The sequence below is a fragment of the Hypomesus transpacificus genome, chromosome 21 (assembly GCF_021917145.1).
Source record: "Hypomesus transpacificus isolate Combined female chromosome 21, fHypTra1, whole genome shotgun sequence".
Classification (NCBI taxonomy): domain Eukaryota; kingdom Metazoa; phylum Chordata; class Actinopteri; order Osmeriformes; family Osmeridae; genus Hypomesus; species Hypomesus transpacificus.
This window is the reverse complement of record NC_061080.1, coordinates 5,461,394-5,473,264: the sequence shown is the minus strand read 5'-3', so window position 1 is coordinate 5,473,264 and position 11,871 is coordinate 5,461,394. Positions and strand designations below refer to the sequence as shown.

The 11,871-nt window shown below is 39.3% G+C and overlaps 2 protein-coding genes across 2 annotated transcripts; one reads left to right on the top strand and one right to left on the bottom strand.

Moving 5' to 3' along the window:
• Window positions 1-2,171: 2,171 nt before the first annotated feature.
• LOC124483623 (myelin and lymphocyte protein-like) lies at window positions 2,172-5,225 on the bottom strand. The gene is made up of 4 exons (XM_047044142.1): window positions 5,082-5,225; window positions 4,049-4,216; window positions 3,497-3,622; window positions 2,172-3,308 (listed from the first exon to the last, which is right to left on the bottom strand). The coding sequence occupies exons 1-4, from the start codon at window positions 5,169-5,171 to the stop codon at window positions 3,234-3,236; spliced, it is 459 nt and encodes a 152-aa protein (XP_046900098.1). The 5' UTR covers window positions 5,172-5,225; the 3' UTR covers window positions 2,172-3,233.
• Window positions 5,226-8,544: 3,319 nt separating this feature from the next.
• On the top strand, window positions 8,545-11,826 carry pgap4 (post-GPI attachment to proteins GalNAc transferase 4). The gene is made up of 2 exons (XM_047044010.1): window positions 8,545-8,921; window positions 9,371-11,826. Exon 2 carries the CDS (start codon window positions 9,736-9,738, stop codon window positions 10,927-10,929), a length of 1,194 nt encoding a protein of 397 aa, XP_046899966.1. The 5' UTR covers window positions 8,545-8,921; window positions 9,371-9,735; the 3' UTR covers window positions 10,930-11,826.
• Window positions 11,827-11,871: the final 45 nt, after the last annotated feature.

Here is an 11,871-nt window from a genome sequence, read left to right as displayed (position 1 = left end):
TTTCCTCGCTACTGTACTATGGTGCCAAGAAATGGAGAGGGACTGCATAACATATGTACTTTAACAACTTTTAGATTGCACATTTAAAACAGTGGAATAAGGAAAATATAATCTAATCTAACATTATTGAGGGCACTGCATGTCACGTTTCGCAAACTCTGGCTGAAAATGAGTTGTACATCATTGCGTTGTACATATCATTTTGCTTGGAAAAGTCTGTAGTCTTTATGTTCCTGTCACTGTTACTGTTATGTACTGTTACATATTTAAAATGTTAGTGTAGGAAGGTACTTTGTGAACCATCCAATGTGGTGTTAGAGTTAGTTTTGATGTCCATAGCATGTGGACCCAGTTGCTGCTGCTGCGTTGAAAGCTAATGGGGATCCAAATAAAGGAAGACTCTTTGTCTCCAATTGTGTTCCAAGGGCACGGTTACTCTACTGTTTCATGTAGATAGTTACGCATCATCGCCAGCTGCCTTTTCCCATGAATTATGGATACCAGATACAGTTCACTCACCTCCCGCCACTGGTCTATTTAATCCTCTGTGTGTGTGTGTATATGTGTAAGTTTGTGTATGTGTTTGTGTATAAGAGTGAGATTTATCTATGTGTGCCTACCCCATGTTTTGACATGTGAGCGCACAGTCTAGTATGTGTATGGGACTGAATGGGATGTGTGCACTTTCAGGTGCTGTATGTCTGAAACTGTGTACACACACACAGACAGGAACAACAACAAACAAGGCTTTTTTTTACACAAGTAGCCTACACCAGCGAAATGCTTAATTTGCTACCTGTATTTATGCTTTGCACCTCGTAGAGTTGTCTTTCCAGTTTCTACTCACAGCCTACAATTTCCTCTCTCCTTCACCCCCACTTTAATAATAGAGACTGAATTTCACCTAAGAGTGTTGACAACTGTGGCTTTAGAATAGGCCTGTACCCAGCACTGTTTACACACTGCAACCAGCTCAGAGGTTTGCCAACACACTTTTTCTCCTTCTAGGAAAAACATGAAAGGTGGTTGATAAATTGACAGTTGCTGAACAAATTATAGGGGCCCTTTTGCACTTAGTAATTATTTTTAAATGTGGTTCATCTGCAATATGTAATATGGATGTCAAATATAATTCTTAGTCTGAGAATAACACTGTACTATATTTATCACAATTTGAGGGTGGGGTTTTTAACCTGCAATCTCTTGAATTGCAGTCAAGTGCTCTAAAGACTGAGTTGTACCCTCCTAACAACAATCCTGGTTTCTTTGTTTTTCTTTCTTTTTTTTACATAAAAAAACTAAAGGTATTTCATTACACCTTGAACATTTGAATACATTTACAGGCCTGTTGGTACAGCAGACTCTGTTAATTTGAGAATTTAATATACAACATAATTTGAGTCCCCTATACATTTCCCAAGAAGGAACAGTGATTTGTCTTCCATCACAACCCGTATTTGTATCTATTAGATTTATATTTTATCTAAGGAATGCACCTTTGGCCTACGCCACTTAATACTTTAAATGCTCTTACATCTGATAGTGACAATATCAGTACACCACCAGTATCAGGGTAAACTGACGTTTAGTTAGAAATGATGAGACCTTATAGTTTTGTTCATTCATGTGACAAAAATAAATAAATAAGAAACAGAAGCTTCATTCTGCCTTGGTTGATTCACCACACAGTGAATAAAAAATGTATAAACTTTAAAACCAGGCTTCACCCCAGTTGAAATTAAACCGTATTTGTTGCTCACAGCAAAATACCTTCTCCGAAACTCCTGTCCAAGTTAAATGGTTTGGTTTTGCAATGCACAGTGCGCCAAACAAAAACATGCAGGGAAAATATATTTCAAATGATCATCTCTAGAATTACATATGTGGTACAGCATGTAACAATAATCTTTGTACTTATTTACTCTTTTATAATTGTGAAAATCTCAACTACAGTATGTACATTTACCCTTAGTCATTTAGCAGACACTATTCCAGAGCGACTTACAGTTAGTACAGGGAAATTCCCCCGAGGCAAGTAGGGTGAACCGCCTTGCCCAAGGACACAACGTCAATTTGCAAAACAAGGAATCGAACTGGCAACCTTCTGATTAATAGCCTGATTCCCTAACCGCTCAGCCATCTTACTCCCATGTAAAAATGCATCCATATTCTACATTTCGAAATATGTTTATTGTAACATAGCCATAGTTCCGCAGTTTCCAAAATAATATCTGTAACAAGCACCAATCATATATAAAACAAGCAAAAATAAAATAGTGTTGTTTTTTATGTTATATATCTATTTTGTAAAATGTTGCTGGTTACAGAAAACTATAAAAATACAAAATTTTATTATAATTTTATTTCTTAAATTTAGAAAAATACAATCCATTATTCCTCTAACCACAAATACATTGTAACTAATTAATTTTAAGATCCAAGATTTAAGGTTACCAAAACTGTCACAGTAATGACATAACAGATTTCATATAGCGTCATGACAACTAATATCAAGTTATGAAAACAAATCTAAGTACCTAAGTTTGCTGGCAGTATTCTGATAGTATAAAGGCCCGCTCACACTAAGGACAATATAGAGAACTAATAACGAGAACTAATAACTATAACAGTTAACTATAATTTGCATCCACACCAACCTGGACGATTACTTCTTGCAATGTTGTCTTCCATTTCAAATGCACGGGCACTTAAAATTTCTATCGATTCTGATTGATTGTCAGTATGTTATAGTTCATCAGCTGGAAAAAATATGTTTTTGAAAGTGATCCCAACGATATCATTCCGCGGTATAGTTAGCGTTATCATTGAGGTGTGGACTCTGCAATTGTTTTAAATATAGAACAATTCTTAAAAGGGTATCTTTATAGTTATAGTTATTGTTCTTGGTGTGAACGGACCATTAGCCGCTTGTGTCATAACTGTCATGGGTTTAGAGAAAGGCTCATGGTTGTGCATGACACCTGTGATGCCACTGTTATGACATCATCATGTGATCCACAGGTCAATTAATAGTGTTATTCATGTTCAGTCTATGTGCCATACTTTTCATCAAGCTGGTCCACATTGAGGAATCTAATTGTGATTTATCGAAAGATCTCTTCTGAACCTTAGCGTAGACAACACTTCTCTTCACTTCAAGTCTTCCCTTATTTTACAGCGGTTTGTGACCTCACAAACCAAGAGCTAGAATTGTTCTGGTGTGGGCTGTCATTCTAGAAAGACTTCCACCTGATAGCAGATAAGATGGTGTGAATGAAGTAGAGGAGTGTGGCCACGTATGAAAACACCTGAAAAAGACAGAAAACTGTTAACAATTATAAACCACTTGGCTGGTGCTTATAATTAATAGTAGTAGTAATGTTTGAAAACTTCAGGTCAAATTTCTGTCTCCTTTAGTAAACTTCTCTGGTCTTGTAAGGGTTGACATCAATTTCTGAGAACCACTTGTCACACGTCTTAACGGGAAGCAGCTTACCACTGCAGAGATGTCAAGTTGGTAGTTTTGGAAGACAATTCCATCTTTCATATCCAGAGTCACTTTGGCAAGTGCAACTGAAGCACTGAGGTAGAAGAAAGCTGCCAGGCCATGGTATGCAAAGTCCTGAGCCAGACAGAACAGGAAGGATGAGGAAATGGAAAACAATCTTTGGGAATTGAACGTGCAATGAAAGTGCTTGAATCTAAAGCATGATGTTTGAGGGAATTAAGACATCACTCTGGATCTGTGGATTGTACACTTCCAGGCCAAAGTTACAAAACATCATGCTTTGTCAATCTTGTTTTCAATGTATGGCCTTTGTCTTTTCAACCCCCAGGGTTGTAGATGTGACAACTGACACAATGAACAATGATCCCTGAAATTGACTTTGTTTTTCTTCTGTCTATAAAACAATGCATTACCCCACATTATTATTGATCACTTACTGTGTTGAAGTTTAAGAAAAACGCAAGACACGGCAAAACACAAGTCTTCTTATCTACAGAAGGTCAAATACATATTGTGAGAATCAATACTTAGGAGACTTACAGCAGCAGCCCACTTCCCACTATTGTGATGCCCACCGCAGGCAAATACCAAGAGCCAGATGAAGGTCATGACAAAACAGAAGACTGACACGAACATCACCCAGCCCTGGGGGTTAGCGGGCACCACTAGCGTGCATGCCACCAAGATCCATACCAGGCCTCCGAAGATCTGAAAGGCAAATAGTACAAGATGGATAAACAAGTAGATATTAGCATTCATTCATGATCAATGTGGCTTGCAAATAGAAATACACTGGAATTGAACACAATCATTTTAACCACTAAGTGTATTAACATGGTATTCGTCAACTGTTTCCTTTAGTCCTGGTTTCCACACTTAATTATCAACCCAGTCAGAACTTAGATGGTTAGCCATACACACATTTTGCCGATGGAGAATTTCCATTGAGATGTGTCATAGTTTATTGAGACCATTCCGATATATCGCACTACAGGCCTATTGAACTAACACTGTATTGTCGCTGCGCCTTGAGTGGAGTGGGGGATCCCCTCATCACGCCATTTGCAAATGATATAGGCCTACTGTATTTTGCATGCATCCGTGGCACCATTTATTTTATATAAAAAAATATCCAAGCAAGCCAAATGCATCTACTCCCTTTTTTTAAACAAAGCACATACAATTTCACCAGAAATCATCCGTCAGCTTCAAAGTATGGGTTTACGATCGAATGTCTGATTGTTGTCATTGCATTAATTGTTAAATTCATAATTACAATTTGCAATATTCAACTGTCATTATACGGGCTGGCTGTCAGTGTCTACAAACTGTTGGATTTGGCCTATGCTGTGGAACTAAAATTCAGCAGTATCGCTACATCAAAAGCGGGCAAAATGTAAAACCTATAACCTGAACCAATACCAAAATATTGTCGTGGGGTGAAAAGTCAAATTTCCCAATTTTTTATTTAACGTTCCTCAGATGAAATCCATTGCTACAGAGCATGCACATTGAAATTATAATGATTTTAGTGAAAATTAGATAAGCATACAATTAAAAGTAAAAAACTTACAAGTTCCGGAATGTAAAGGATGTCTGGAATAGTTGTGCATATCCCTACTCCGCTCGGCAAATTCCCTACAGTCGCAGTATTCGATGCCATGGTTGCGTTCTTCTGTTCACACACCTGAATGAACTAACGGTTGAACAGGTGCGCACGTCTTAAGAACCTACAGACTAGTAAAACCTGCTTTACCATCACGACACACCCGTAAAAGAAATGAATACTTTTGTCGTTAGGTTTCAGATGTCATCGGTCGTCAATATTTTTTCTGGAGTTCGTTTGAAGTTGTTGTGGAAACCGCACGAATTTTTGACCAGGTTGACTCATTAAACACTGCACCCTCGAAAATGGACTTTCCCACGTTTTGGGAGTGGGACACATGTAGACTACGTTCAGCGTTTTCTATGATAGTCCACAACTATACACTCATTATAGTTGAATGACAGTGTTGTTTAGTGATCTAAATACAACACAATTATGAACAAAAACTATGTTTATGTGGTGAGTTGTGGTTTATGAAAAGCCTAAAAGAAAAGGAAAGTAAAATGACCACCACAACCCAAACTATGCACAAGCAATATGCAATGTGATGTAGGCAGACCCTGCATAGCTACCCTACTGGTGTAATAGTATAGCTGTGTGCTGGAATAAAGCTTGTTTGTGGATTAATTTAACAATCATATTGTGCAACAGTTGTATAGAAAATATTGAGTTTGTCTGTATAAGCATGGGATCCTGATCCTGTATTTGGTTGACCTTGTCCAGGACTGGCTACCCTTCCTCAAAATGAAGATACAAAGTCCATACAGACAGAAAACGATTGTTCATAGCACATAAGGAAATCCCTTTGACAAGACAATACCTTGCCTTGTGAAACTGGTTTCCATTAAACTGCAGCTTAATGTTTGATGTGTGCTCATGTTAAAACCAGTTTTCTCGGATCCTTGATAGAGGGCTCAGAGAAGATGGAGACACATGGCGATGCCTATGTTACTGTATACAGTCCATGAGGGAAAAAACGGTCTGAAAGATGTTCCTGGAGATTCCATTAGCCTGATGTTTTATGTCACTTATCTGTCTGGCTCTTTTCAGAAATTGAAAATTGCCCTAGACAAGGATTATGGCAAAAGTATTGCCAAAAGTCACAGTCAATTGGACGTATGTCCAATCAATTAGAAAAACGAATTGAGATGAGGGCATACAAACACTTTCCTTTTTATGAAGGGAACTTTTTCCCAAAATGCTACATGATCTGTGTGTCAACATGAGCAGTGTAAATATAGCTCTCCTATGACATGATTTGACAAATAATTCTCTAAAACAGTTCATTCAGCCATGTAGAATATTGATAATGTTAAATACCATATTTGGTACAGAAACTATCGAAAGTGAATGGCTACCTCTGACATAAACGTTTCCCCCACCCCTTGGTTTTTAAGCATCCAGCATCTGTAGTAAATAAAATCCCTGCCGCTATATCTGCAATTGTTCCCTTTGCAACAAAAAGACAATTACAAATGTCTTTCAATAATCTGCATTGTACGAGCACACTTTGCGGTGAGGGATTGAAGGAGAGATGAAGGAAAAGGGAACAATAAAATAGCTCTAAGATATCAGATGTGAAAACGTTGATACTGTAGAACCTTTTAATTGTAAACTCATGTTGTGACACCACCATGACAACCAACTGCAAAAAAAAACCTGAACAAACAAACAAAACATTCTATCTGACACAGTAAATTCTGTAGGCCTATGTATGCATGACAGACAACACAAGTGTGCACTCAGTGCAGCCTGAACACCACAGCCATGGCATCAACAGCCCTATTTTGGCAGGAAGGGACAGTTCATCAGCCTGTGTCTGTAAGACAAACACCTTACACAAACGGAGAATAAGGTCCGGTTACCTTGTTGTGTCACATTATCTGTTATCCATGGTGAATGTAGTCACTGCGCTAGGACAATTATTATATCAGTAACCTAGTTGTTACTTCTTCTTTTTTTATAGTTTATGCTTGTGTCTAAAGTTTCATGATGTGTGTATAAATCCCCTTTTCAAAACACATAGTAGGCCAATTATGTGCATGGCATGTATTTGTGGTGAAATGTAAAAAAATGACTCTTTTACTAGACTGGTTCACACAGTGCTGATGTCTTTCCTATGCCAAGTTGAGGCATAATTATGTAATGAATTTCATTGTCCCCATTACAGGGATCACAAATGGGCACCATCCCTGTACCCACGATGCAGTAGGTCACATTCCCCCTTTTCTTTGTGTCACCGGGGCACTTTTTCTGCCTGTCAACCGTTTCTATGGGATCCGGTTTCCGACAAAGTGATGTAACCCAATCCTTGACAAAATTCCATCATTTTTCTTCTACTATATTTTCCTTTCTTTTGTTTCCATGTTGATAAGATAATAGTTTGGTGCCTGAAAATTGCTTTTGGTTTCTGTTGACTTAAATTCAGTTAGCAGATTCATAGATGGCACACTGTAGGCTACAGCGCAATGATAACGCCCAAACAGATAACATTTATAAACACATTGATATATAAACATGTATAGTCAAACCTTGTAGGCCCTATAAGTTTATGTCAACTAAAGCGGTGCATGATAGTCAACTCAGGAGAACACAGACAATAATGTAACAGCATAATCAAGGACCTGAAGCCTCTGAAAAGGCACATCTATAGGATTGGAAGCGGTAACCTTTTGATGACCTGCGCACGTCATGAAAACAAGTATTTTGTAGTAGGACATGTTGTGAGTGCCAACCAGTTACATAGGTTGTTTGTCTGCACAGACTTGATTTCAACATTGATCAAATGTAATCCTACAATGCGCAACGACGGTGATTGATGTAAGTGTGTGTAGGGGTGTGAAGGAACATGCTCTTCTGAGTGAACACAATACGGTTTCTTACACACATTATGATTAATTACTGGTTCAACATTCCCCTCGTCCCCACAATCATGACTCTGATTATCTGTCTTTTGCTCTCAAATGACGTCTGAGACACCTTATCACTCAGATGTTCACTGAAGCTAAGCAGTTGCAACCGGGGAGATGAGAAAAAATGCATTCTTGAGATAAGGGCTAGATTTCTTTCGGAACACCCTTTCAAAGAAACTACCTAGGAACCAATAACCCAACATAACATTCTGTCTACCCATGAGGCATTTTGCCCCTGATGATAAGCAGGGGCAGTTATGGGGGGGGGCAGTTATGGGGGCGGTTATGTTAAAGTGAAGAAAACTGTACTACAACAATAATGTTTAATGTAACTGGCCCCTCTAATAACTACCCTCCCCCTCCCCCCCAGTTGAAATGGTTTAGAACCTCCCCTAATGATTTAGAACCTCCCTTAATGGTTTAGAACCTCCCCTAATAGTGAGGGTCGGTTCAATGGAAGTTTAAACTGGTAAAGCCACATTACTGACTATTACTGACAGAGGTGATATCTTCTGTTACTGTGACCATCACCCCACGAAACAAGACAGCATGATTTCAGGTGACCTGTGCTCAAAAACAGACTATCCCGAAGGTGAAGCTTGTCTGATTTAGACATAGGCCTAATGCTTGTTGTTCTCCCTTGGGTCATTGATATGACCATGAACATGACCGCTGATCATCTGCTTATGATCTACATAGATTTACCAACTCTCAGTTATTATAGCTCACGGAATGATACACCAGCATAGTAAAGACTGCCATCTAGTGACAACATTTGTCACTATATACATTTAAAAACATTGTACTAATCCAACCAATACGGTAAATGGCTGCGCTTCTACAACCGTACTGGAAGGAAGGAAAGCGCGATCGACCAGCTGTAACCACATATCAGGTGAGCAATGTTTCTTGTGTTTTCATGCTCTAGATTAGATCCAGTTGGCCTAGCCTCCATGTTTTCCCAGAACTATATTTAATAAATGTCCACATACATGCTTTATGGCTTATTGGCTGTAGCCTGTGTTTCATTATGTTGACACGATTTTCACTCAACGCGTTGCTGATCGCCATAGGCAAACGTGTTTCACAGAAGTAACTAGCTATTTAGACGGAAGTAGCCTTTAAAAGATTATTTACGTTATTTAACAATATCATTGTTACAAGCATAGCTTAGAAGTTACACGAGGGGATATAGAGAAAGTATTTTAGAAGCTATTTCTACTGGGTGTTGAGCTAGACGTGTTTAAGGAGCTATTTTGGGTTTATGGACAGCGATGCAAACATGTGGTGGCAACAGTTGAGCTAATGTCCAACTTAATAAGTGTATCCATTCTCATTCCGCAGATTCAGTTAAGCTATGGACATAACCTCCTGGAAACAACAGCTTCTGGGATTTGGCAGTGGAATTTAAGATAGAAACTTTATACCTATCCCTCATTTCACCTTTGGACACCCTTATGAGCCCAACGCCATATTATGTTTCACTCCTTTAAGGCTCTTTGTTGCTTTTGATTGTTAGTCATTCACTACCATGTATGGCTTGCAAAACACCTGTTTACACATCCAGAAAACTGAATGGTTGTTGCCAAACCAGTTTTGTAAAGGGTAGTCCATACTTTCTAAGTTACACAAGAATGCACTGAAGACAACCTAAATAACTTTTATCCTATACAATTTTAATCTGCCACCCATACTCTAATCATTCACAAATGCCTCGATGGAAAGCTATTGCAAGCCAGCATTTGCGTTGGTCCAGCCCTGTTGCTCAGGGACTAGTCCTAAGCGTTGTCACATTTTGCATCATTCTGCCGCTAGTGTGCCACAGAATGCTGTACTCATACTATTTCATGAAATCCTTTTACTTGGATTCCTTGAGCGATGACATGTTACAAAAGAGTTATGAAAGGGGGCAGAATGCTTTGCAATATTGGGAGGACAGCTCTACAAAGTCCTCTTCCGACTTCAGAAACATCGCCAAGGAACCTGAGCTGTTGGTCACTGTGGTTACAGCAAGGCGAACTGAGGGGAGGAACTTCCACTACCTGCTCCAGGTGATGCAACAGCTAGCCAGTCTTCTGAGAGGCTGTGGGGGGCAGAAACCGTGTGCAGAGGTGTTGGTGTGTGACGTGGAAAGTGGTCCCCTTGACAACGAGGATGCTGCCTTACTGGAGAGCCAGTTCCGGGTGGTGCGGCGCTCCCCGGAGGAGAAGTGGAGAAGCAGAGGCCACGTGAACACTTTCGAGAGGGAGAAAAGAGACTATGTTTTTTGTCTTCGAAAAGCTTGGAAGCTTGTGAGACCCAAAAATGTTGTTGTTATTGAGGACGATGCCTTACCTCTAAGCGACTTCTTCCCTGTCATAAAGAACTTGCTTTCTCGACGGTTTGCACTCCACACACTTTACATTAAGCTCTATCATCCTGAGAGATTGCAACGGTACTGGAACCCAGAACCATATCGCATCCTGGAATGGGTTGGACTAGGACTAGTCGGGGCCACATTCGTCCTCCTAACCTTGCTGCACTGCAACCCTTTCTCTTTCACATTCTCCTTCTCTGCCACCCACATCCTTTTCTTCACCTTGTACTTCATGGCTGCTATCGAGCTCACCGGCAGGCATTATCTCCTGGAGGTCCGGCGACTATCACCCCACCTCTATGCCGTTTCACCGGCCACTGAGTGCTGCACCCCGGCTATGCTCTATCCTGGTAACTCCTCCCTCAGAGCAGCAGATTACCTAGATGGATCATTCTGCATCAAGGGCAATGCTAAGGATATGGTCCTGTATCAGATGGCCAGGACCATACCTGGGGAGAGAGGTCACAGCCTCGAACCCAACCTCGTTACCCATATTGGTGCTTACTCCTCTGTACGCGCCAACCCATCCAGGCCCAGACTTCTATGAGTAGTATTTTTGGAAAACAAACGCTCTATCCTTTCCCTTAAGTACTAATGTAGACCTACGAAGATTACACTAATGTCAGCAATATTGCCAGTTTCCACAACAACTTTTGAAAAGGAAGGTAGGTGGCTATACCATTGCTGTTCATTTTCTTACTTCAGATATACATGAAGTTACCAGTGCTCCAAGGTCTAGTGTTTTTTTTTTTACTGGCATCCATTAACCACTGTGCAAGGAGATGTATGCTAGCACTCCATACAGATCAAACCTAGATCTAATGCGAGTGTCTAATAACATACTTTGGAATCTTTTAGGCTAAATGAATGCATTTGAAGCAAAATGTAAGTAAATATCAATGCTGTACTTATGACAATTAGTGAGATTATCACTGGTTCTAATGAATGTTTGAATCAAACATGCTGTAGCCTAGTATTTCTTTCTTTATTGATTTTCTCTATGTAAGATATCTGAAACGTCTTTGTACTTTTGACTAAATGTTTTTAGTGATTGATTGCCCCTTTTCCAAAAAGCCTAAATCATGTTGTTTAATGCTAATTATGTAAAAAAGAAAAAATATCATCTTTGCACCTTATCATTTGTTGAGCACAACGTACACTTTTAACTATAGCCTACTATTAAAAGCATTGATACATTTATCATTGGATTTTTTTGTCAAAATACAATTGACGTTTTCCAAACACTGACCATAAGAATGTTAATACTCAAAGCAAGTAAATACGTTTTAAAAAGATGTTTGGATGAGTTTCTTTGTTGATTGTTTATTGTCTTGGTGTTTTTAATGCAACTAGGTTGTATGCATAGAATACGTTCTATAAACTGAAATGTGTGTTGTAGAAACATGATGTCAAGTCATAAAAGTTTCCTTCCAGCTTTTCTCTCCATTGCCGTTTCCGCTAGATTTCTGTCACATGACTGCACAAAATT

Coding starts and splice junctions, on each gene's coding strand:
- LOC124483623 (XM_047044142.1), bottom strand. CDS start 5,171: ATGGCATCGAATACTGCGACTGTAGGGAATTTGCCGAGCGGAGTAGGG. Junction 3,623..4,048: donor GTGGGAAGTGGGCTGCTGCT/GTAAGTCTCCTA, acceptor TGTCTGGCTCAG/GACTTTGCATACCATGGCCT. Junction 3,309..3,496: donor AACTTGACATCTCTGCAGTG/GTAAGCTGCTTC, acceptor TGTCTTTTTCAG/GTGTTTTCATACGTGGCCAC.
- pgap4 (XM_047044010.1), top strand. CDS start 9,736: ATGCCTCGATGGAAAGCTATTGCAAGCCAGCATTTGCGTTGGTCCAGC.